The sequence below is a fragment of the Melanerpes formicivorus genome, unplaced genomic scaffold, assembly GCF_026170545.1.
Source record: "Melanerpes formicivorus ecotype bairdi unplaced genomic scaffold, bMelFor1.0.p_v2 SCAF_72, whole genome shotgun sequence".
Taxonomy (NCBI): Eukaryota; Metazoa; Chordata; class Aves; order Piciformes; family Picidae; genus Melanerpes; species Melanerpes formicivorus.
In genome coordinates this window covers 747,194-768,929 of record NW_027142424.1, presented here as the reverse complement: position 1 = coordinate 768,929, position 21,736 = coordinate 747,194, and the positions used below count along the sequence as shown (strand labels likewise).

Genomic DNA, 21,736 nt, shown 5'->3' with positions numbered 1-21,736 from the left:
GGTCCCAGTTTCAGACCAGTTCACTGGATGGTAATTCAGCCTAACTGGCTTTAACTCCATCCATCCCACAGCAGAAGCTTTGACCCTGCACGACGGGACCCAGCCCCTCCGCCTTCTCCATCCATCGGCCGGCCCGGGGGTCCCGGAGGCAGGAACGGGGCCAACGCGCAAGTGCCGCTCTGAAGCGCGAAGCTGTGAGAGGCGTGTCCCTCGGCGGCACCCGTACCGGCCGCGTTGCCATGGCGACAGCCGCTGGTAGCGCAGCTATGGCGCTGCGGTGGGGCCGGGCCCCGGAGCGCTGGGCCACTGTACGGCGGCGGGAGCGGGAGGAGCGCACCCGGCAGCAGTGGGAGCAGGCCAGCCTCTCCTTCGCCAGAGCTGCTGTTTGCTGCTCCAGGCAGGCGAGGTGGAGCCAGCCCCGCGTTCGCCCGCCCAGGTACCGGCTGGGCCCGGGGAAGGGACGGGAGGCTGGACCGGGCTCAGGGGGAGAGGTACCGTTACCGGTCCCCGGGAGAACAAGCGGAGAGGCCGGGCCGGGGCCCCCGGAGGGGAGTCCAAACCGGGCCAGGCCCGGAGGGACCAGGAGAGGAGGTCCGGTCGCAGCGGGCCCCGGGAAGGAGCGGCCGGCCGGGAGAGCGGCAGGCTGCGCCCCGTGACGCGGTGGTGTACCCGCAGCCCGGCGGCGGTGCGGCGGGAGGCGGAGGCGGCGGCGGCGCGGCTGCAGCAGCGGCGGGAGCGGCTGCGGAGGCTGCTCGATGAGGAGCGGCAGGCGCTGGCGGCGGAGCTGCGGCGGGGCCGCGGCGCTGAGGCCGGCGGGAGGCGGCAGCACAGCGAGGAGCTGCCAGCTGGCCGGGAGGAGCGGAGGAGGAAGGTGAGAGGAGCCGTGGGAAAAGAGCTGGGGGTGCTGGTCAGCAGAGGCTGGGGAGGAGCCAGTGTGTGCCCAGGTGGCCAAGAAGGCCGCTGGCATGCTGGCTTGGATCAGCAATGGGGTGGCCAGCAGGAGCAGGGCAGTGGAGGAGGCCCCATCCCTGGAGGGGTTTCAAAGCCTTGTTGATATGATGCCGAGGGACATGGCTCAGTGGTGACCTCTGAGTGAAGGGTTAACAGCTGGACTGGATGATCTTAAAGATCTTTCCCAACCTAAATGATTCTGTGGTATCTCAAATTCTTCTGTGTCCTGACATAACCCAACCTTTGCTTCCAGGCTGCTGAGCAGCTGCTCACCTCTGGGAGGTGTCAGAACTTTCCTTTCAGTCCCTGCTGCCTGGCATTTATGAAAGCAGCTTTTTAACTCCAGAGGGACTGTTTGTCTCCTGCTGTCATTCCTCTGACTCACAGCAACTATCTCAAGTTGTGAGAAGCAAAAGGCAAAGAAGTGAAATGGTTTAAGCTTGGAAGAGGGCCCCTCAAAGCTGGTATTTCTCACACCCAGTCACAAACCAGCTGTGGCTCAGAGCAGTTTCTCAGTGCCCCTGGTGTAAGTATCTCAGGTGCTTTTTGGAGCAGTGCCCACCGTGTCCATGGGGCTTCCCAGTTCTTTATTCTGTTGCTCTGCTGCTCCAGCAACCACAGCTTCACTTTCAGCCTCCCTGCGGTGTTTCCCAGAACTCAGATGTGACGTGGGGCCTTGTGGCCACTGAGGAACACCCAGATGATGCCACCACTTGCAGAGGCAGATCTGGTGGCACTTCAGAGCTTGGTGCTCTGGGGAATCCAGTAGACCGTGGGGGACAGGAGAGCTGGTGGCACTGCTGGCATCTGTTGTGTCTGCAGGTGGAGTCGGAGCTGCACGGGAAGCACCTGATGGAGGCGTGGGGAGATCAGCTCATGGAAAAAAACAAGGTATGCTGGGGCAGCCCTGCTGTTGCTGGTCACCAGAGCTTGGCTCATGAAATGTGAGCAGGTGGAGGTGTGGCACCAGCTGCCTTCTGACCTGCCTGGCAGCCAGGACCTACGGACGCTGCCGGGGTGAGGAAGGAACGGGAGATGGCTCTGTTTGCTCACACCAGGCTTGAACTAAGTCATGGCTGAGGTCACTGTGCTGCTTCCTGTGGCAATGGTGTCCACAGAATGATGGGAGCTGTAGCAGGAAGGATGATTGCTCCTGTCCAGCAAGTACAGACTGTCCATCTCCACTTCAGCTATTGTGGCCTTCCAGCGTCTGAAGGGGACCTACAAGAAAGCTGGGGAGGGACTTTTTAGGGTGTCAGGTAGTGACAGGACTAGGGGGAATAGATCCAAGCTAGAGGAGGGGAGATTTAGATTAGGTGATAGGAAGAAGCTAGAGGAGGGGAGATTTAGATTAGGTGATAGGAAGAAGCTAGAGGAGGGGAGATTTAGATTAGGTGATAGGAAGAAGCTAGAGGAGGGGAGATTTAGATTAGGTGATAGGAAGAAGCTAGAGGAGGGGAGATTTAGATTAGGTGATAGGAAGAAGCTAGAGGAGGGGAGATTTAGATTAGGTGATAGGAAGAAGCTAGAGGAGGAGAGATTTAGATTAGGTGATAGGAAGAAGCTAGAGGAGGAGAGATTTAGATTAGGTGTTAGGAAGAAGCTAGAGGAGGAGAGATTTAGATTAGGTGATAGGAAGAAGCTAGAGGAGGGGAGATTTAGATTAGGTGTTAGGAAGAAGCTAGAGGTGGGGAGATTGAGATTAGGTGATAGGAAGAAGCTAGAGGTGGGGAGATTGAGATTAGGTGATAGGAAGAAGCTAGAGAAGGGGAGATTTAGATTAGGTGTTAGGAAGAAGTTCTTCACCATAAGGGTGGTGAGACATTGAAACAGGTTTCCCAGGGAGGTGGTGGAAGCCCCAGCCCTGGAAGTTTTTAAGACAAGGCTGGATGTGGTTCTGATCTAGCATGAAGTGTCCCTGCCCATGGCAGGGGGATTGGAACTAGATGATCCTTGAGGTCCCTTCCAACCCTGACAATTCTGTGCTAGAAGATCCAGTGGGACCTGGATTTTCAGGTCCATTGCAGGGTTCAATGTGGCACTGAGTTCTTGTCTGACAGCAAACTGCAGTGCAGGGCCAGCAGCAAGCTGTGAGAGCTCAGACTTTGAATGCTAGATAGGGGAACAGAGTGATTTGGATGTGAAAGAACAATAAAGGCTTTTGAATATGGTTGGACTCGATGCTCTCAGAGGTCTTTTCCAACTCAAACAGTTCTATGAAATACAGAGTTCAGAGCTCACTAAAACACTACCAGGAAAAGTATTTGTGTATTTGTGCAGGATCCTGTGAAGGTCATGTAGACTCAGAACCATTTCCAGGCAGTGCTCAGCAAAGAGTTGGGCTCTGTCCTCTTCCTTCCCAGCACATTTTGCTTTCTATCTTCCCAACAGCAGGGAGGTCATTCTGCCCTGTGCTCAGCACTGGTTAGGCCACACCTGGAGTCCTGTGTCCAGTTCTGGGCTCCTCAGTTTAGGAAAGATGTTGAGGTGCTGGAAGGTGTCCAGAGAAGGGCAACAAAGCTGAGGAGGGGTCTGGAGCACAGCCCTGTGAGGAGAGGCTGAGGGAGCTGGGGTTGCTTAGCCTGGAGAAGAGGAGGCTCAGGGGAGATCTCCTTGCTGTCTACAACTCCCTGAAGGGAGGTTGTAGCCAGGAGGGGGTTGGTCTCTTCTCCCAGGCAAGCAGCACCAGAACAAGAGGACACAGTCTCAAGCTGTGCCAGGGGAGGTTTAGGCTGGATGTTAGGAAGGAAGAAGTTCTTCCCAGCAAGAGAGATTGGCCATTGGAATGTGCTGCCCAGGGAGGTGGTGGAGTCCCCATCCCTGGAGGTGTTTAAGAAGAGACTGGATGAGGCTGTGGTGCTGTGGTTTAGTTGATTAGATGGTGCTGGGTGATAGGTTGGACTTGATGATCTTGAAGGTCTTTTCCAACCTGGTTAATTCTGTCCTGTCCTGTCCTGTCCTATCCTATCCTATCCTATCCTATCCTATGTCAGCTTTCAGAAGTTTGATTTGTGGATGTCCTGAGGTGGAGGCTGTTCCTAACCTTAAGTGCCATGTTCTGTTTTGGGAAGCAAGAAGCAGCTGAACTTGAAGAGGAAAACCATGATGAAAATGAGCATGAAGCTGCAGAAAGGGAAGCTCTGGAAAGAACGAGACATGAGGAAGAGAAGCCTCAGCTGGAAGAGCAGAAACAAGCAGAGATGTTGCTTCAGCAAGTAGAAGAACTGAAATTACAGGAGGCAGAGGTAATTTTGCTTCTCTTCCTTTGAGAAGGAAATTCATTGTTTCACATGGAAATGCTTGGAGCTGTTCTCTTCAGGTTTCCACTGGATGGAATCTGGAACAGAGCTGTGACATCATTTCTGTTCCTCTCCCCACACCACCACCACAGTAACAACTGCATTCCAATAGCTTTTGTTTGCTCTTCTTGAAATAGGAGCTGCAGCAGGTGAGGAAAAACATTTCCAGTTTGACAGGTTCAGATCAGAGGCTTTTTCAGCTGGAGCTCCTGACAGTGGTTCTTGAACTGTGAGCCACTGAGCCATGAATGAAATTCACATGGAGTATTTCCTGTCATGAGGATTTTTGACTGGGTGAAAGCTCCACTACAGAGGTTCTCTCTGGGATGTTCTGGCTCTTCGGTGTAGAGCAGAGGACAAAGGCTTCCTCTGGGATGTTCTGGCTGTGTGGTCTAGAACAGGGGACAAAGGCTTCCTCTGGGATGTTCTGGCTGTGGTGTAGAGCAGGGGACAAAGATTTCCTCTGGGATGTGCTGGCTCTCTGATGTAGAGCAGGGGACAAAGGTTTCCTCTGGGATGTTCTGGCTCTTTGGTGTAGAGCAGGGGACAAAGGTTTCCTCTGGGATGTGCTGGCTCTCTGGTGTAGAGCAGGGGACAGAGTCTCTCTTTGGGCTGTCCTGGCTCTCAGAGCAGGGGACAAAGTCTCTCTCTGGAATGTCCTGGCTCTCTGACATACTCTTTCTTGGTTGCTGTTGTTCTTTTTCTTTTCTTTTAGGCCACAAAGCTGAAAAAAGAACAAGAGAATTTATTGAAGCAGCAGTGGGAGCTGGAGAGCTTGGAAGAAGAAAGGAGACAAATGGAAGAGCACCGCAAGAAGAAAGAACTTGGGTAGGAGGCTGGGTGTAGCACATTTCAGCAGGGCTTGGACAGAAGCTGTTTCTGTGCCTGTGATGGTTCTTGAGGAGGTACTTCAGATCTCAGCAGTGCTGGGTTGTAGATATTTGGGGTTTTTGATGGAAGTGCCCAGAACAGCTAAGGACTAAACCCATTGGCGCTGTTCTTCTTCTTGCTCCTGTTAGCAGCATCAGGTGTTCTGTTGCTTGCAGGTCACCTTGTCATGGCTGCACCTCCTGGTGTATAAATACACTTTAGTAATGGGGCTTTGGAGTCCATTTGAATGTTTTCTCTCTTTTTTTCCCCCCTCCTTCAGTCGGTTTTTGAAGCATCAGTGTGATGCCCAGCTGAAGAGACGAGCCCAGCAGATCCAAGAGGAGCTGGTAAGAGAAAGCCTCCCTTGATTTATACTTCCTAGGTATTGTGTGCTGAAAGCCACCTTTTGTTTCTCATTTCTGTGGCTGCCTCTGGTGCTTCAGCTAATGAAGGAAGCCTCTTCAGCTTGTGAGCAGGGCTGGAGCAAAGGGGTGACAGAGAAGGTGGTGCTCAGGGACATGGTTTGACTAATTGATCTCGAAGGTCTCCTCCAACCAAAGGCATTCTGTGAGCGAGTGTGTTGCTGAGCACAGCCTTGATGCTCTCACCAATGACTTGTAGAGAGCAGCCCTTCCCACAGGCTGAAAGCCTCTTGGATGGTGGCTAACCTGCTGGTTTTCCTCAAGGAGATGGACAGACAGATCCTATCAGCCCTCCTGGAGAAGGAGGACGAGGAGCAGCGCCGCCGTTGCGCGCAGCGGGAGCGAGCGGTCGCCGACGTGGCCTGGATGAAAAAGGTCATCGAGGAGCAGCTCCAGCTAGAAAAGCAGAGGGAGGCAGAGCTGCAGACTATTTTCAGGTGAGTCTGCACACCTCTCACTGTCCCTGGTTAGCAGAACTTCACTGGTGTCTACTAAATAGTCTTTGAAAGTGGACATTAGAAGGAGTGGTCAGGCATTGGAACAGGCTGCCCTGGAAGGTGGTGGAGTCACCATCCCTGGAGATGTTGAAGAAACCTGTGGACAGGGCACCTGGTTTAATGGCCATGGTGGTGTTGGGTTGAAGGTTGGACTCAGTGGTCTTGAGGGTCTCTTCCAACAGAAACAATGCCATGATTCTAAGCTTGGCCTTGCAGTTCTGGAAGAGCTGCAGGAGTGAGCTTTGTCCCTTCTTCCCGTGTGCCCCGTGCTGTGCTGGGGGTCAGTGGACCGGCACAGACAGACCCAAAGCTCTTCTCTCTCTCCTGTGAGGACAGGATGGTAAAGTTGAGGTTGTTCAGCCTGAAGAAGAGAAGGCTCTGGGGTGACCTTAGAGCTGTATTTCAATACCTGAAAGGGCCCTACAGGAAAGCTGGGGAGGGAGTGTTTAGAAAGCATGGGTACCACCTCTGTTGAGGCAGGATTCCTCCTGAGGGTATTCTGCACCTGGGAGAGGTCCCTGCATCCAAGAATTCCTGGTGCAGGCCCGTGTTTCCCTCCTGCTGTTCAGGAGCAGGGGGGTAAGAGTGATGCTCTGAACAGGCACAGGTGGGATGGGCACATGAGCTGCCTGGGAACAAACTTGAGGGGAAACCTAAGTGCTCCCCTGCAGCTCAGGGCAGCTTGTGTGTGCCTGTGGAGCACACAGTGGGTTTTATCTCAGAGTAGTAACCTTAGAGATAATTTTTCCTTCTCTCCTTTAGAGAAGAAGCTCAAAAAATGTGGGAGAAGAGGGAAGAGGAATGGGAAAGGGAGAAGGTGGCCAGAGATCGCCTGATGAATGAGGTGATGACCTTTCTGGATGAGGTATCTTGCTTGGTCTGATGCAACCATCATCCCAGCTGTGACCTTCCAGAGGGTTACAGCCTTCAGGACCTGTGGCAGAGCCCTTCTGCTTGTCTGAGACCTTTTTAAACCACCTGCAGTGAGATTTCCCCAGTTCTAAGGCTGGCCCCTTCCTTGACTCATCTTCCTCCCTTCATCCTCTCTCTTCACCAAGGTCCTGGCAGGCAGGCAGCGCCAGATCCAGGAGAAGATGGCACTGAACAGACAAGCCCAGGAGGAGTCTATAAAGTATCGAGAGCAGCTCATTCAGGAGCTGGAGGAGGCAAAAGAGCTGGGAAGGAGGGAGAAGGAGCAGGAGGAGGAGCTGAAGAGAGCCCACAGGCAGGAGCTGGAGGCACAGGTACACCTCACTGCCCAGCTGTGCCAGATCTCACTGTAACAACTCATCTGCTCTCTGCCAAGTCCCTGCTCGATCTCTCTGTGCCCAGCCCATCTTCTCTGTGCCTGATCTTGGTGTAACCCTCATCCTCCCTGTGCCCAGGTGGCAGAGCGTCGCAGGCAAGAGCAGGAGGAGCAGCAGCGCCAGCAGGAGGAGGCAGAGCAGAGCTCAGCCTGGCAGCAGGACAGGGAGCTGGCATGGCACGAGCGTGGGTACCACAGCAGGGTAGGTAGCAGGGGATGCTGTGGGCACAGGTCACCCTGAAACAGGAGCCCAGGAGTGAGGGTGACAGTGTCATACAGGCAGGAGTCTCCTTGTTCCTAACCTGCACTGGGCCCATTCCTCACTGAAAATGAAGCTGGATTTGATCTTCTCATGCTCTGCTTGGGTCTGAAAACAAAGCTGAGTTTGAGTAGCTTGACCTAAGCCATCTAAACTGGAACATCCCTGTGATGAGGAAAGGCTGAGGGGATTGGGGCTGCTTAGTCTGGAAAAGAACAGACTAAGGGGGGGGGGGAACTCAGCAATGCTGATCAATACTTCAAGGGTGGGTGGCAGGAGGATGGCACCAGGCTTTTTGCAGTGGTGCCCAGGGACAGGACAAGGGGTGACAGGCACAAACTGAACATAAGAAGTTCCATCTGAACATGAGGAGGAACTTCTTGAATGTAAGGGTGCTGGAGCCCTGGAGCAGGCTGCTCAGAGAGGTGGTGGGGCCTCCATCTCTGGAGACATTCCAAACCTGCCTGGATGGGTTCCTGTTTGACCTTCTCTAGGTGCCCTTGGACTGGATGATCTCCAGAGGTCCTTCCACCCCCTACCACTCTGTGCTTCTGTGAAACTGCATGCCCAGCAGATCCTGTTTTTCATACTAACCCCATGAGCTACCTGCAAAGTCACTTCTGTCACTTATTAGCAGCTACTGAAGTCAGAGAAAGCTAGGAGGAGGTGACACTGCCTTCAAGTGTCAACTCCTCAGGGTTCCTGCTGCTTTTTCCTGGAGGATATTCTGTGTGCTGAAGCTCTAGAGCCCAGGAAGTAATGGCAGTCTTTGTTTTGACCCCTTTAGCTCCACAGCTACCCCAAACCAGCCTGGACCTGAGGATCCCTGCTCTTTGCATCTAAGGAATGAGCACTGAATGAAGTTGCAGGCATTAGAATGAAAACACACAGAATTCCTGAACTAAGGGCAGCTTGGGAAGAGCCTCCAATGATACCAAGACTACACTCAGTAGATTTCTGATCATATTTAGCTATGGGCCAGCTGAACACAAGGGCTGGAATTCAGGAGGTTGGAGATGTGAGCATGCCTGGAGGGTTGAACTCCATGGTCAGGAGTTGGGATGATGAATTGTTGCATGTGCTACCTACAGCAAGTCATCCATGAACAAATCTCTGTCTCTTGGGGAGCAGGAACTGTGAACCTTGTCCCACCTCTGAGGTCCATGACATGTCCAGCTGTCTTCCAGGAGTGAATTCCTGATGTGTACTGCAAATCAGACAGTGTGTGGTGCAGCAGCAACTCTTTAACCTGTCCACTTCCTCTCCAGAAGGTGCTTCAGACTGCAGGAGATGTTGGTTTGCCCTTGTTTAACTACAACCTGAACAAATGTTTTGCTTCTTCACACAAGCAAGCTGCTGGAGCAGGAGGGGAGTTTTAGTGGATGACTGCACTCAATTCCTTGCTCTCATCCTCCAAAGCAGCTTGAAAATCAGTGCTGGCACTTGCAGCTGCTGTGGCACCTTCTACTCCTGTCACTGGGCCTGAGGAGCTGTTACAGAGAAGGTTTCAAGGCTGGGTGTTAGGTATCTGGTGCTGCCCCAACTCACCACCCCAACCCCCCTCCCTTCCCCCCAAGATCTTTTACAGAGCCAGCAAGCAACCTCAAGGAATGTCACACACCACAGACTTTTAGCATTTTATAGTAATACTGTAAACAAAAGAGTAAGTCAAAATATTGTACAGAGAGACTGACACTGATAAATACAAGTTGGGGGGGAAAAGGCAGAAGAGAAAAAAAAAACAACCCCATTTTTACTTTCCTATGCAGCACTTTGTCAAAGGAAAAAGCACTTCTGTTTACAAGGGGAAGAGAGATCTGAGCAGAAAAGGAGAATAAAAGAAGTTTATTTCAGGTGTTCTAAACCTTCTGGCCTGCAGTGCTGTGTGATCTGAGGGTTCACCCAAGTCCTAACTCTCTAGTGCCGTGGGTGGCTGTGAGCCACGCTGCCTGCTTGGGGTGGGGGGGGGGTGGTAAGAGTTGAGGTCACACATCAGGATCAGCTCAGACCACTTGGGCTGGACTGAGAAGGTCAGAAAATCATTGATCTGGCATTCCAGCCACTGTGATGACATTGTGTGACCATAACCAAGCCAAACCAAAGGTCTGGTGCCAGGGCAAGGGATCAGAAATGCTGTTTGAGTGACGGGAGAGGGAATCAATCACGGATTGATTAAAGCTGGGCCTTCCAACAGCAACCTGTCAGCACAGGGTGGGGGGGAAAAAAAGACAGAGGAGTCCTGGTGGACAGTGGGATGAGCCAGCAATGGGGTCAGGAAGGCCAGTGGCATCCTGGGGTGCATCGAGAAGAGTGTGGCCAGCAAATCCAGGGAGGTTCTCCTCTCCCTCTTTGCCCTGGTGAGGCCACATCTGGAGTACTGGGTCCAGTTCTGGGCTCCCCAGTTCAAGAAGGACAAGGACTTGGTGGAGAGGGAACAGCAAAGGGCTGCAAAGATGCTGAGGAGACTGGAACAGCTCTGAGGGAATTGGGGCTTTCTAGGCTGGAAAAGAGCAGCCTGAGGGGGATCTGATCAATGCTGATCAATACTTCAAGGGTGGGTGCCAGGAGGATGGCACCAGGCTTTTTTCAGTGGTGCCCAGGGACAGGACAAGGGATTATGGGCACCAACTGGAACATAAGGAGGTCAATCTAAAGATGAGGAGGAACTTCTTGAATTTAAGGGTGCTGGAGCCCTGGAGCAGGCTGCCCAGAGAGGTGGTGGAGTCTCCATCTCTGGAGACATTCCAAACCCACCTGGATATGTTCCTATGTGACCTCCTCTAGACAACCCTTGGCAGGGGGCTTGGACTGGAGGATCTCCAGAGGTGCCTTCCAACCCCTACCCTTCTGTGATTGTGAGCAGGTTGTTTTTAGAGCTGGTGCAGCTGGAGCAAGGCCTGCAGCTATCAGAGAGTCTGTTTGCTTTGGAACACAGACAAGTACCAACCCCTGATAACTCCTCACATAGCTCAGCCTTGCCCTGCTCTGGCAAGCAGGTTTGATATGTCAAAGAGGAGCACTCAGTGCTGTCCTGAGAGATTTAACAAAGCCACCCCTTGCCTTGTGGTGAGGCCAAGTTCCTAGAGGATCATCAACATTTTATTGCCATTAGCATCACTCTGAAGTAGGTTTCATTATGGTTTTTTGCAGCTCTGATCCCTGCCTTTCTGCATTCCCCTGAGTTTAGAGACAGCTTTGAACTTCAGAAGTGCAGAAAGGAAATGAAGTTTCCCCCCACCTCCATGAAGAACATGAATTCACTGGGTTGTCATCTACTTTCTCCATTCCTTCAGTCCCTCAAAACTTGCACTGCTTTAGAAAGGGAGCTAATGACAGCTAGAATCCAACCCTGTTATGGCACTGTGTGTTTATAGAGAGATACAAACACTGTGACTTGAAAAGGAACTAAACACTGAACTTTGCTTCATTTGCCACCTAAACATCATTCACAGCCAGCTGGAGGTGAGCCAGTGGGTGCTCAGGTGGTCAAGGAGGCCACCAGCATCCTGGCCTGGATCAGCAACAGGGAGGAGGGCAGGGATTATCCCCCTGTACTGGGCATTGGTGAGGCCACATTGCAAATACTGGGTTGAAGTCTTGGGGCCCTCACTCCAAGAAGGACATTGAGGGCCTGGAGCATGTTCAGAGAAGGGCAACAAAGCTGGTGAAAGGTCTGGAGAGCTTCTGAGGAACAGCTGAGGGAACTGGGGGTGTTGAGCCTGAAGAAAAGGAGGCTGAGAGGAGACCACCTGGCCCTCTACAACTCCCTGAAAGGAGGCTGAAGCCAGGTGGGGGTTGGTCTCTTCTCCCAAAGAAGAAGGCATAAGACAAGAGGAAATGGCCTCAAGTTGCACCAGGGGAGGTTTAGGTTGGATGTCAGAAGAAAATCCTTCACTGAAAGGGTTCTCAAAACACTGCAAGAGGCTGCTCAGGGAGGCTGTTGACTCCCCATCCCTGGAGGCGTTTCAAAGCCACAGAGAGGTGGTGCTGAGGGCCAGGATTCTCTCATCTTTGAAATCCCAGACTGAGCCACCCTGGGCCGTGACCGCCAACCTCTGACACGCAGAGTGACATCTGTGACATCCACCTGCCAGGCAGCACTGCCTGGGTTACCCTCCTTGGGTAATGGTGCAATATAGAAAGATCTGCATTAGAACTCACTGGAGAGAGGAAACCTTTTCACATTTGGGTATGCTGAGGTATGGAGGTGATGTGCTAGGGCAGACCCAGCTGCTGGCGCACTGGCACGTCGCTTAACTTCCTATTTTCCTGTTGTTCCTTTAGGGAAGCTGCATCTTGAGCAACAACACTTGCTGCAACCAAGATGATGCCTGGAAGATGGCAGGAACAAAAAAAAACCACCAAAAACCAAACAACCAAAACACAAACAAAAATTCCCTAGGGAAACTCAACAATGAATGCTTCAACCAGAAACAAACAAAGGTTATTAGTTTAACCACTAATGCCCTAAAGTAACATCAAACACCTAGATGAGTGGCATAGTGACACAGCTAAAAGGAATAACCATGGAGTTGCAAAAATCCTTCCAAAAAAAAAACCAAACAAACCAACCCAGATAAAGTGACAAAGACCTTGGAGAGTTACATGGAAGAAGCTCAGCTGCCCACAGCTACTATTGGTTTTAGCAGACTAAAAAACGTCTTATTGCACAACAGTTGATATGGGAACAGATAATGCTCAGCTTGCATTCAATCTTCCTGCTGCTGCTGCTGGCAGTTAAGGTCCTGGAGCCTTTGGTGCCCGTTTCCACTGTGACAACTGGGCAGGCTGGAGAGTTGAGGGGAGAGGAACCTCATGAAGATCAGCAAGGGCAAGTGGAGGGTCCTGCAGCAGGACAGGAGAAGGGGGTGACCCCATGGAAAGCAGCTCTGGGAGAAGGACCTGGGAGTGCCGGTGGGCAACATGCTCCCCGTGAGCCAGCAATGTGCCCTCGTGGCCAAGCAGGCCAATAATCTTCTGGGGTACGTAGAGCATGGGCAGCAGATGGAGGGAAATTCTCCTCCCCTTCTATTCTGCACTAGTGAAACCACATCTGCAGTCCCGGGTCCGGTTCTGGGCTCCCCAGTTCAAGAGAGACAGGGAACTGCTGGAGAGAGTCCAGTGGAGGCTCCAAAGATGCTGAGGGGCCTGGAGCAGCTCTGTGAGGAGGGAAGACTGAGAGCCCTGGGGCTGTTGAGCCTGGAGAAGAGCAGCCTGAGAAAGGATCTGATCAGTTCTCAGCAAGACCTAAAGGGTGAGGGGCAAGAGGAAGGGGTCAGGCTCTTCTCAATGGTGCCCAGTGACAGAACAAAGGGCAACAGGCACAAACTGGTACCCAGGAAGTTCCATCTGAAGAGGAGGAGAAACTTCTTTGTTGTGAGGGTGCTGGAGCCCTGGAGCAGGCTGCCCAGAGAGGTTGTGGAGTCTCCTTCTCTGGTGAGCTTCCAAACCCACCTGGCCACTGTGATGCTGGGCAAGCTGCTGTGGGTGCCCCTGCTTGAGCACCAGCTTGGCCTGGATGATCTCCAGAAGTTCCTTCCAGCTCTGACCACGCTGGGATTCTGTGATTCTCAGTCAGCAGCACCAAGGCACATGAGGCTCCAGGGTGGACAGAGCAGAGGTGACAGTTCTGCTCCCTGACACACGCAGCTGATGTCAGCAGGAGCTCTGTGAACAAGACCTGAAGGCAGGACACGGCCCCCAGGGAGACATCTAGCAAGAGCTTGGCTACAACGCCGGTAAAGGTGGATATTGGCTCCACAGCTATTTGCAACATGCTATTATCTGTAACTAAACTGGCAACACAGGCACAAAATAAGGCAGTGGGTTAAATTAATCATTAAAAACTGTTAGAAAAACATGCAAAAATAATACTGAGGTTTGGGGGGGAAAACCCCAAACAAACAACCCCAACAACAACAAAAATCCCCCCAAAGGAAAACCAACCAACCAACCAACCAGAAGTTTCTTGCCCCCTTTGTAAGTTTGTCCTCGTTAAGAAAAAACAATGTATGTGAACAGTTCCACACCCACAGCTGAAATCCAACCTTTTCCAACCCAGCAAGCAGGAGGAGGAAGCCAAGTGGGAGTCAGTTGTTGTTCTCTTTGGTGGTGATGGTGACCAGCTGCTTGGCAGCCTTGGCGATGTCGTAGGCGCACTGGATGACCTGCTGCGTCACCAGCTGGATGTCCGTGGTGGGGCATGCCTCCACAGGCAGGGTTTTTTTGCACTCAGATTGGAGTCTGTAGGCACTAGATGTCAGCAGGCGCAAAGAAGTCCTTACCAGCTCGGATTTGGGTTTCTGGGGAAGGAAAAGAAGGTGATGACACACACCCAGGGAGCGGCGCAAACCACCTCGGCATGGCGTTTCCCTGGGGGTTTGCGAGTGCGGCTCCATGCGAACTTTGGCTGCTAGGGCTCTGCTTCTGGATGGGCATCCAGAGATCACAGAATCAGCAAGGTTGGGAAAGACCTCAAAGATCATCAGGTCCAACCTGTCACCCAACACCTCATGACTACTAAACCATGGCTCCAACTGCCACATCCAATCCCCTCTTGAACACCTCCAGGGATGGGGACTCCACCACCTCCCTGGGCAGCACATCCCAATGGCTAACAACTCTCTCTGGGAAGAACTTTCTCCTCACCTTCAGCCTAAACCTCCCCTGGCACAGCTTGAGACTGTGTCCTCTTGTTCTGGTGCTGGCTGCCTGGGAGAAGAGATCAACCCCCACCTGGCTACAACCTCCCTTCAGGGAGTTGGAGAGAGCAAGAAGGTCTCCCCTGAGCCTCCTCTTCTCCAGGCTAAGCAACCCCAGCTCCCTCAGCCTCTCCTCACAGGGCTGTGCTCCAGACCCCTCCCCCAGCCTCGTTGCCCTTCTCTGGACACCTTCCAGCATCTCAACATCTTTCCTAAACTGAGGAGCCCAGAACTGGACACAGGACTCAAGGTGTGGCCTAACCAGTGCAGTGTACAGGGGCACAACGACCTATCCTGATCTATCCATGCTGCAGATCACAGAATCATTCAATGTTAGGGGTTGGAAGGGACCTCTGGAGATCATCCAGTCCAAACCCCATGCCAAGGCAGGGTCACCTAGAGCAGGTCATTCAGGAACACATCCAGGCAGGCTTGGAATCTCTACAGAGGAGACTCCACAACCTCTCTGGGCAGCCTGCTCCAGGCCTCCAGCACCCTCACACCAAAGAATTTTCTCCTCCTGTTCAGATGGAACCTCCTGGGTTCCAGTTTGCACCCATTGCTCCTTGTCCTGTGGCTGGGCACCACTGAAGAGTCTGGTCCCACTCACAGGTTATTCCCAGATTAACTCTTCCCAATTGTCAGACTAAGAATTAAAAGATGTGCCAAACACTTGGGTTACTTCTCCCTACCTTCAGCTTTTGGGTTTCATTTACCAAAGGGAAATCTACCAAGGAGCAATGAGGCCAAAAATCACAGGGTCACAAGATGTTAGGGGGTGGGAAGGAACCTTGGATACCATTGAGTCCAAGCCCCCTGCCAGAGCAGGACCATAGAATCTAGTGCAGGTCACACAGGAACAGATCCAGATGGGTCTTGAGAGTCTCCAGAGAAGGAGACTCCACAACCTCTCTGGAGAGCCTGTTCCAGTGCTCTGTGACCCTCACAGTGAAGAAGTTCCTCCTCATGTCGAGGAGGAACCTGGAGAGCCTGTTCCAGTGCTCTGTGACCCTCACAGTGAAGAAGTTCCTCCTCATGTCGAGGGGGAACCTCCTGCGCTGTAGTTTATGTCCTTTACCCCTTGGCCTATCACAGGGTGCAACTTAGCAGAGCCTGTCCCCCTCCCCTCTTGACACCCAGCCCTCAGATATAAGAATGCCTCATTTTAATGCCTGGAAGGTACTTACTTTTGGGAACAAGGCTGCCATTTCTGTCACTGCCACATGTATTCTCTCGGAGCACGGTATATAGCTGCAGAAAGATGCAGTGGATTATTCATCACGAAAAGGCTCCCCCTCTCCTCTTCACTCTCATTATAGTTATTGCCTCTTGCTCTCCAAACAGCTAGCCAACCCCCCTGCATACTCTAAAAACTATCTTTGTAGGCAACCAAAAAGAGCTGGTGCCACACCCACAAAGTGGTGGCTTTCAGTGGCAGCTCAGCACAAGTCGGTGTAGAACTGCATGAGTTCAGGAAGAGCCAAAACGATTCCTTAAGTTTCCCTCATCCATCAAACCACAGAATGGTTTGGGTTGGAAAGGACCTTCAAGATCATCTAGTTCCAACCCCCTGCCATGGGCAGGAACACCTCCCACTAGATCAGGTTGCTAAGCTGGCCTTGAGCACCTCAAGGGAGGGGGCATCCCCAAGCTCCCTGTTCCACTCTCCAATCAAGTCTGGTTTGAAGGCACAAATCTCCACACCCATCACACCGCTCACTGCCACTAAGTCTCTGTTTGGGTGCAGTTATGGAAGCATGCCTGTGAATATTCACTGCACATTCACCTGGTTGCCTGAATTTCCCAGCCTTCCCCTCCCCCAACTCTTCACATGCTGGCATTGGCCTCCAATTGTCCAGAAAATTGCTCAGCTGGGTTCTGTTTGGTGCACGCACAACCATGTGTTAAGTGTTACGTGTGGCAGAGCATGCCCAAGCAAACTGCTGTGGGTGAGTCAGGCACAAAGGAAAGCAAGGGTCTGCAGCTTGAGAATATTGACACACAATCTGGTGATGCAGAGGTGCTTTGGGGAAAAAAGAGATCAGGTCCAAAGTAGGTTGGAAGAGATCTCGAAGATCATGGAGTCCAACCATCAACCCACCACCACCATGGCCATCAAGCCTGCTCCCAAAGTACCATGTCCACAAGCTTTCTTGAATACCTCCAGAGATGGGGACTCCACCACCTCTCTGGGCATCCTGTTCCAGTGCCTGACATTTTCCCTAATCTCCAGCCTATGTCTCCCCTGCCACCACTTCAGGCCATTTCTTCTCATTCTGTCACCTGTTACTAGGAAGAAGAGACCAACCCCACCTCAGTGCAACCTCCTTTCAGGCACTTGCAGAGAGCCAGAAGGTCTCCCCTTAGCCTTCTTTTCTCCAGGCTGAACAACCCCACCTCCCTCAGCTGCTCCTCAGCAGCCCTACTCTCCAGACCCTTCACCAGCTTTGTTGCCCTTCTCTGGACCCACTCCAGCCCCTTGATGTCCTCCTTAGAGTGAAGGGCCAAAAACTGAACCCAGGATCCAAGGTGCAGCCTCACCAGTGCCCAGTACAGGGGCAGGATCATTTCTATGATTATTTTCCATCTGTAAGTTACTAAGTAGAAGCCTTAAAAAAACAAACCCACCCAAACACTAAACCACTTTGTACCTAAGTTACCAAACACAGCAAACCCAAACACTGTACTCCAAGCTGCTGGCAGCCAGACCTGAGGCTTGGCCTTCAAGAGCTTCTCAGCCACCAGCTCTGACCTCTATGGAGTGATTCACAGATTGGTGTAAGCTGAAGGGACCTTAGAGATCATCCAGTCCCACTGCCATGGGCAGGGACACCTCCCACTAGCCCAGGTTGCTCAAGGCCCCCTTCAGCCTGGCCTTGAACACCTCCAGGAGGGCGCATTCACAACATCCCTGGACAACCTGTTCCATCCTCACTGGAAAGGATTTCTTCCTGATCTCTGTACCAAACATAGGCCTCCCTGGGGCAGCTGTATTTTGTTGCAGTTGCCTGCTGAGGGCACACCTCAATTGCAAGGAGATTTATTTCCAGTCCACAATCAGCTGAAGGCAGGAATGCGGCACCATGCACATATTTCCCCTTTCTCATCCCACAAACTGGAAGGTCAGCCCTGGGAGAAGGGGAAATGGCAAGCTTCCAGTGGAGAATTCATACCTTGCTTTGTAGGTAAAGTTTAACTAAAGGTAAAACACCAGGTGAAGTTGACTTGAGAACAGCAAGAGTACTCTTGGATTCATTTACACACAGCAAACAAACAACATAGGATTCTCACACAGCAGCTTACAGATGTGCCTCTCCAATCTAACTGATTACCATCCCCATGGGTGAGTTTTAGGCTACAGATTAAGTAATTTTAGAATAGAATACAGAATTAACCAGGTTGGAAGAGACCTCAGAGATAATCCAGTCCAACCTATCACCCAACACCATCTAATCAATTAAACCATGGCACCAAGTGCCTCATCCAGGCTCTTCCTAAACACCTCCAGGGATGGGGACTCCAACACCTCCCTGGGCAGCACATCCCAATGGCCAATCTCTCTTTCTATGAAGAATTTCTTCCTAACACCCAGCCTGAACCTCCCCTGGTGCAGCTTGAGACTGTGTCCTCTTGTTCTGGTGCTGCTTGCCTGGGAGCAGAGCCCAACCCCCAGCTGGCTACAACCTCCCTTTAGGGAGTTGGAGAGAGCAAGAAGGTCTCCCCTGAGCCTCCTCTTCTCCAGGCTAAGCAACCCCAGCTCCCTCAGCCTCTCCTCACAGGGCTGTGCTCCAGACCCCTCCCCAGCTTTCTTACCCTTCTCTGGACACCTTCCAGCACCTCAACATCTTTCCTAACCTGAGGGGCCCAGAACTGGACACAGGACTCAAGGTGTGGCCTAACTAACTAACAAAACTGACTCCCATCAGCACTCACAGATTTCTCTTCTGGTTAATATACCAAATGAAAATTGGTCTGCTCATCACAGACCTTCAACCCATTCACAAGAAGCTGCTGTGAAGTGCTGTTAGTGTGAGCTGTTGAAAGGTTTCAATTTCATTTTTATGCTTCAGAGACTCAAGTTTTAGTTTCAAGTTCATTAAAGTGATTCCATCTTGAGCAAAAAAAAAGCCCAAACCAACCCAACCATCAAAATATCAGGAAGCATTCAAGAGAAATATTCAGCCTCCGTAGATTATGGTGGATCATTGCCCCTCCAAGCAGAAACAACCCTCCCACCCCCCAACCCCAACCCCCTCCAGTCAGGATTCGTGCAGTCAGCTGGCAACAGCAAAGGTGCAAAACCAGGTCACTTGCAAATGCACTGAGACAGAAGCAACACACTGGGGTCATTCTGGCAATGCAGGAAAACTGCTCTCAAAAGGACTGTTTCCTGTAGTTCTCAAATCAAATGAATTCTTCCCAATCAGCTGATAGTGGGGGAAAAACAAGTCTCCTAAGTTGCTCGACAGGATGAATGAGGCGATTCTCCCCCTCTACTCTGCTCCCCTGAGACCCTAACCTGGAGTACTGGGGTCAACTCTGGGGCCTCCAACACAAGAGGGACATGGAACTGCTAGAGTGAGTCCAAAGGAGGCCTGGAAGATGATCAGAGGGCTGGAGCACCTCCCCTATAGGGACAAGCTGGGAAAGTTGGGGCTGCTCGGCCTGCAGAAGAGAAGGCTCCGGGAAGACCTTAGAGCAGCCTGAAGGAGGCTGCAGGAGAGCTGGGGAGGGACTTTTCACAAGGGCTTGTAGTGACAGGACAAGGGGCAGTGGCTTTGAGCTAGAAGAGGGGAGATTGAGACTGGAGATTAGGAAGAAATTCTTTCCAGTGAGGGTGGGGAGACACTGGGACATTGGATGCAGGCCTTGAGCAGCCTGCTCTAGTGGGAGGTGTCCCTGCCTGTGGCAGAGGCTTGGAGTTGGGCAACCTTTAAGGTCCCTTCCAACCCAAACCATTCTTTGACTGTAATTCCCACTCTGCTACTGAGTTAACAATTAATTAGCTCCCTGCAAGCCACACTGAGCAGCACCTCAGCTCACTCCAGAGCCAGTTTGCTGATTAGGTTTCTTCACTGGCATGCCAGAGAAAGGCCCAAGAACACCTGAAATGACAGAGACCATGCTCAATGAGAGCTTGTCATGGCATGTTCTCCAGGTGAGCTGCAAGGTTCAGAGTGGCTGGAAGGAAGGGCTTTAGAGCCTACTCACTCACTGTGAGCTCATGAAATAAGCTGACACATTTGTGAGTGAACAGACAGTGAGACAGGAGGAAGACCTTCAAGCAGTGACAGCTTAGATAAAAGAATCCATCATGAGCAGCAACTTGTGGTAATCTCCTCCTGTCCTGATGCCTGCCACTGGCAGAAACACCTGGCTCAGAGGTTGGGAAGTTGTTTTAAAGCACATCTCACTTCAAGTTCATTTTATTTTAGGCACCAATAACCAAAACTTAGGTCAGGTTGGAGGATACCAGATAAACACACATCCCTTTTCACTGACTCAAGGCACAAATGGCCTCATTGGACATGCCCAGCTGTGCAAAGAGCTGAGAACTAAGCTGTCAGGTGTCAGTGTCCCATGTTGGGAGATGTGAAACTTCTGCTCCTTTGCCCTGGTGGCAGCTCAGAAGCAGCAACCACACTTTGTGCTGCTGGATGTCCTATTCTATCTTGGCTGACCCATTTGTCTTGATGGGCAATAGACAGAACAGAGCCAGGAGAATCTTGTCCACAAGAGACAGCTCCAGTTCCCCATGAAATTCCATGCTTCTGTTCCCTGTTAAATCAACACTGGGTGACCCAATGGAATGGGTAACATCTCAGATCTCCAGCTCCCTGGAGGAGATCTCTGCAGTTTTGTCCTCACCCAAAGCATTTCATGCATGGCCTTCAACGACCCCTGTGTGTGGATGGTGCCTGAGGGAGTGGAGGCAGCAGAAAGGAAGAGAAAGGACACTGTGCCTGGGAGGCAGGGACAGAGGCCAGAGTACCAGGAGGCTGGACTGGGCTGCTGGGTGGTCAAGGGCTGCAGGGGGGCACTCTCAGCCCAGGGAACCCGTGTGCTGGAGCAGCTGAGGCTCCCTCTGAGCTTGAGCACTCCTGCACGAGCTAATGGCCTACTTGGCCAGGTGAGCACAGGAAAAGGAGCAGAAAGCAAGAGGGGAAAAAAAAAAAGGAAGAAGATGTTTCATTAATAAATGATATTCTTGCACCATTTCATTACTCTATTATCTATGCAGTGTGCGATTTTCATCTACAAGGTTCCTAGCACCACCTTAAGTATCTCATTTTAAGGAAGCACTGCAGGCAGGGAAGGGTGGAACCAACCCCCTCCATCTCCTGTGTGTCCTAAGCCCACTGAGACAAAGCCAGGGAACAGGAAAACAAAGATCATCAGCTTCACAGTGCAGTGCTGTGTGAGATTACACTTGTTGAAGTGCTGGCAAACTCCCCACTCCCCACATGGGACAGAAGAGAAGCAAAACAGACCACAAAAAAGAACAGACCAGGTTGGTTAAAAAATCTCTTTACCAGCAAGAGCTGGGTGTGCTGCACTGGTTCTCCCAGTTATTTAAAAGAAATACATAGTCTGAATACTGCAAACTGGGAAGTACTTCAAAATCAAACTCCTTTAAAGCTTCTCTGCAAGAAACAGGCAACGAGGGATCAGTGGCAAAGGCTGTGGAGAAGAGCAAGGAGCTCAGCCCAAACATGTTGGAACTGGCTGTGAGGAGGGAGAGGCCATGAGCTGTCCCTTCTAAAAATAGAAAGGCCAAGAAGGAAAAAACACAGAAGTGGCCCCATTGTTGTGCACTTCTCTCAGCAGAGCAGGAAGTGAGGGCTCAACATAAATCATCAGCTGCCTCTCACCAGCAAAGCTGGATGCAGAGTGTGGGGCGGGAGGTGAGAGCTGCCAGCCTGCAGCTTCACATCTTCCAGAGACCAAAGCTGTTCCTGACCCAAAACATCTCCACACTTAGGAAGATGTAACTCTTCTTGACAGTCCTCTGTTGTGCTGGAGCACCACCTGATGAGCAGCCAAGGGCAGGATCACTTCTACTTGCTCACAGCTAGTCTGAAATTCTTGAGTTGGGTCAGAAGCTCCATGAGGGAGGTGAAGCTGTGTGCAACCTGATGTGCTGAGGAACAGGCTCCTGCTCACCCAGCTGTCTCTAAACCCAACAGATCAAACCAGCTTTAGCTGGTACATCATCTGTACCAATATGTCAATAGGAAAGTCAAGTTCCCCCTGCCTTTGCTCACTGCTCCTGAACCAGACTTGGTGTTCCTATCACACCTCTGCGGGATGGCTTCTAAGGCCATGGAGGTCTGAAGATCCACGAGAAGCTTACACCAAGCTCTCTGATTTCAATCTAAACCAAGACCCCTCTTGCAGCAGGACTTCACAAGTGCTTTGCTTCTCATCCTT

At 51.8% G+C, this 21,736-nt stretch overlaps 2 protein-coding genes across 4 annotated transcripts in view; one reads left to right on the top strand and one right to left on the bottom strand.

The window, feature by feature from the left end:
• Positions 1-250: 250 nt before the first annotated feature.
• Positions 251-9,448, top strand: TCHP (trichoplein keratin filament binding). Its single transcript, XM_068163308.1, has 11 exons — positions 251-436; positions 676-871; positions 1,774-1,842; positions 4,023-4,196; positions 4,966-5,078; positions 5,401-5,467; positions 5,807-5,979; positions 6,802-6,883; positions 7,098-7,283; positions 7,425-7,547; positions 8,392-9,448. The coding sequence occupies exons 1-11, from the start codon at positions 267-269 to the stop codon at positions 8,422-8,424; spliced, it is 1,386 nt and encodes a 461-aa protein (XP_068019409.1). The 5' UTR covers positions 251-266; the 3' UTR covers positions 8,425-9,448.
• Positions 9,230-21,736, bottom strand: part of GIT2 (GIT ArfGAP 2) — a 38,974-nt gene continuing 26,467 nt past the window's right edge. For all 3 annotated transcript variants that reach the window (XM_068163305.1, XM_068163307.1, XM_068163306.1), the window contains 2 exons: positions 15,493-15,556; positions 9,230-13,906 (listed from right to left, as the gene is read on the bottom strand). In XM_068163305.1, coding sequence (XP_068019406.1) covers positions 13,694-13,906; positions 15,493-15,556 — 277 coding nt within the window. In that variant the 3' untranslated portion in view covers positions 9,230-13,693. The remainder of the gene's footprint in view (positions 13,907-15,492; positions 15,557-21,736) is intronic.

What these genes read in the sequence shown, in the direction of transcription:
- TCHP (XM_068163308.1), top strand. Translation starts at nt 267, where the DNA reads ATGGCGCTGCGGTGGGGCCGGGCCCCGGAGCGCTGGGCCACTGTACGG. An exon ending in TGAAATTACAGGAGGCAGAG is followed by an intron (nt 4,197 to 4,965) that starts GTAATTTTGCTT and finishes CTTTTCTTTTAG; the next exon opens with GCCACAAAGCTGAAAAAAGA. An exon ending in AGCGTGGGTACCACAGCAGG is followed by an intron (nt 7,548 to 8,391) that starts GTAGGTAGCAGG and finishes TGACCCCTTTAG; the next exon opens with CTCCACAGCTACCCCAAACC.